The sequence below is a fragment of the Zerene cesonia genome, chromosome 24 (genome assembly GCF_012273895.1).
Source record: "Zerene cesonia ecotype Mississippi chromosome 24, Zerene_cesonia_1.1, whole genome shotgun sequence".
In the NCBI taxonomy this organism is placed as follows: domain Eukaryota; kingdom Metazoa; phylum Arthropoda; class Insecta; order Lepidoptera; family Pieridae; genus Zerene; species Zerene cesonia.
The window spans coordinates 2362095-2365553 of NC_052125.1; the positions used below are offsets into that span (position 1 = coordinate 2362095).

Sequence of the window (3459 nt, forward strand, 5' to 3'; positions counted from 1 at the left end):
CCCCCCCCCCTCCCCAAATTTAACACTCCACAGAATATTACGTAATCATAACTTACCTCACCAGGAACACCCCCATGAGATCCATTCCTAATGAAATTTCTCATAACATTCCTTCCAAGAAGAGTTGTTCTTGCCACGGTACCCAACATTTTAGAATTGAAAATTTATTAAAAATGAGTCCTTTACCAGGTAGATTAGATAAGGATATTGACTATCGACGTATGTCGATCCGACCGGTCTGAGGTGTGGTTACTGATAAAGTAAGCATAATCCGTTTGAATTCAATGGGTGATTTCGTACTGAAATATGAAGTCTGCTTATAATTGTTCCTTTGTTGCCTTACCATTTAGTTGGATTATATTTCGTTTTATTTTTCCTGTCCACTTTCGCGTCGGAGGAAAACATACTCAGTTCATTATTTATTAGCCATTGTTAAATCAGTTATAATATATTTTTATCTTGTATACAATCATTATTGTTGTGTCTCAATATGAATATGATTTTTTCATTGATTTGATCATTTTAAGTTCAATACCTATTTATCAATATTTCTTACACTATTTTGTATGTAATAAGCACATGTTAAAATTAAAAATATCTTACAAATATATATTTTCCCATCTAGTTTAAATTAAAGATTTTTTATAGTGGAGTTTACGAAATAAAACGGATTTAAAACAAGTTTTTTTTTATCTGTATTTCACAGTATAGGGAGGTTAGTACATATTAACAAAAATGACCGACAAAATGTTGAAATTTATAAATTACAGTAAGAAGTGAAGAAGAGAACATATAATGGAATACTGATTTTATTTTAATTTAGAAAATCACTATATAAAATATTGTGCAAATAGTAGAATGTGGTAGAAAAGTCGTTTATTATAATTGTCTATGAAATTAAAGATGGCAACATATCATCCTGCCATTTAATTAAAAAAAAAGAAACAGTCGGCCACGCTTGCCACAAAAATCATTCCGGGGGATTAATCACATATTTCCCCCATTTATTTTATTCAAATATTGCTGTTTTTTACGTTATACATAATCATTCACGTTGCAATTCAAAATTAAACATGGCTGATTTGGACGACTTCTTCGCGAAAAAAGATCGCAAAAAGTCAAAGTCGGTCAAAAAGTTTGCGACGGCTGATGAACTTGCGAAAAAATTGGATGACACCAAACAGAAAACGGATGTGAGACCTAAGAAGGAACGACCGGCACAAGAAGGCGAAGAGACTGGACGAGGACCGGTTAGTAAACGTAAAAATCAAGTCGGAAGTGTAGATTATTATACGTCAAATGCAGGTGCTTAAATAGTAACTTATCATCAGATTGACTATAAAAGCTCGTTTAGTTTTCATGCAAAGTTCGGCATTCAGCACGTCGACATTGACTAAACACTTCGACCAGATTCCCACATTGACACGACACTGACACTCCTTTGGCCTAAATTAAAGGTTAACAAGTGATCACGAAAATTGCTTTTGTTTCCTTTTAAATAATATATTATGGCTACTATCAAGTACACTCACTTTCTCCTTATAATTAACGAGCAGCCAAAACATGCTAGTATAAAAATAAATCACCTTACAATAGAATATAGTAAAATTATTTTTTTTTAAAGATAATATTGACCTACATACGCTTTCATTGTACACTCGTAATTGCAATTTCAAAGTCACGAAGTAGCTGATACTATCAGTAATGTATTCAATAGAAATCCTTGTTCTTCTCTCAGCAGCAGATAGTATTCTTTGATATTATAGCAGCTATGTAAAGTACATACTTAGTTTATGTTTATATATAACAGAATACCTATTGTACAAATGATAAGTGTACATGTGTAATAATAAATAAAGAATGAGTCATGTGTTATCCCACTTGAAATGTAATAACTAGGACAGTCAATTTATATACAATTTAATAATTGTAATCGTCTGTATTCTTATAAATATTTTTCAATTTACTATCATACAATAAATCATAATTTTTACAATTTACCATAGCCAATTAGTATACTTGATATGCCCAGCATTTTTAAATCAGTTATATATAAAGACGTTGAATGTAGTATGTATAATTAATTTTGATTTGGTGTCTGCATCCAACTTATATATTGATAAGTAATAAGTTTTGTAGTGATATTGCAAAATACAATAGTAACAGTTTAATGGTATAACATTATAGTAAACTACCTGCGCCCCGCGGTTTCACCCGCATAAGTAGGAAATCCTGTAGGAATATCGGGATAAAAAGTTGCCTGTATGTTATTCCAGTTGTCCAGCTGTCTACGTACCACATATTATTGCAATAGGTTCAGTAGTTTTTTTGCGTGAAAGAGCAACAAATACACACACATCCTTACAAACTTTCGCATTTATAATATAAGTAGATAGGATATTCACATTATTAGCAGAAAAGTTGTACATGTTTTTTGATCGGACTCTCGGAAAATGGCTCTCCCATTTTTTCATGAAAGTTTGTATGCAGAAGACTTCAGGGGCTTGATCTAGATAGTATTTATTTTAAGAAAATGCTCCTTATTTGCTTGTTTTCTATGTAAAATTATAGACATATAGAAGACTAGCTGTTTGCCTTGGCTTTGCCCATGTTATATACACATATGTCACTCAGTGAAGTGGCAGCTTTTTAATGGTGAAGGAATTTTTTTTAAATCGGTCCAGTGGTTTATGCCTGAAAGGGTTACAAACATACAAAAATATGAAGGTTGCATTGCCAGTATAGATGGATAAATGTATGAAAAAAAAAATTTGATTCTTCTTCTCAACCAACCTTGTAATTTTTTAATTAAAGTATCAAATATTACATAAGCTATTTCACTGGCAATCATACAAATCCAAAATACATATATTGTATCCATCATTAAGATATGTTAGGTGTTAATTACATCAATTATATTTAAATAAAAATTAATCACCAAATGTGTTGCTAAGCAGACTAACTGTTAATTATTAACAATTTTTTTTATTATAAATGTTATGGTACAAAGAATGTGCTTATGGAGAAATACATCACTAATAAATAATTTATTACGTAAAGAAACTGCTACCTTGTGATAAGATCACTCTTTGTACACACTTTTTCCTTTTAACTGCATTTTTGTAAATTTTGTATGCAATTAGTATATCCAACTATATGCCTTATTATTATTATTAAACACAGGAAGAGGAAGAATGGAAGGAGTACGAGGAGCCAGTGAAGGATTACACAGGTCTCAAGATCCAGGTGCTGCAGGGCAGCGCAGGAGTGCAAGAGTCGGGACGGGATTCCTCCACGGAAGACTCCATGCCTGACAATCCTAAGAACAAGGGACCGTGGAACAAACCTGTGAGTTTTACTCATACCTATCAAAACCGTCCTAGATTAGTCCAAGAAAATGGGTAGGGTAAATGCGAATTTGAGATTAAAACTTGAATTTTTGATATAATTTACTTTGAG

General features: G+C 31.9%; 1 protein-coding gene across 1 annotated transcript in view; it reads left to right on the forward strand.

The window, feature by feature from the left end:
* The first annotated feature begins 921 nt into the window (after positions 1-921).
* The window catches only part of LOC119836508 (protein CDV3 homolog), a 5534-nt gene continuing 2996 nt past the window's right edge, over positions 922-3459 (forward strand). The window contains exons 1-2 of the mRNA XM_038361870.1: positions 922-1250; positions 3184-3348. Coding sequence (XP_038217798.1) covers positions 1074-1250; positions 3184-3348 — 342 coding nt within the window. The 5' untranslated portion in view covers positions 922-1073. The remainder of the gene's footprint in view (positions 1251-3183; positions 3349-3459) is intronic.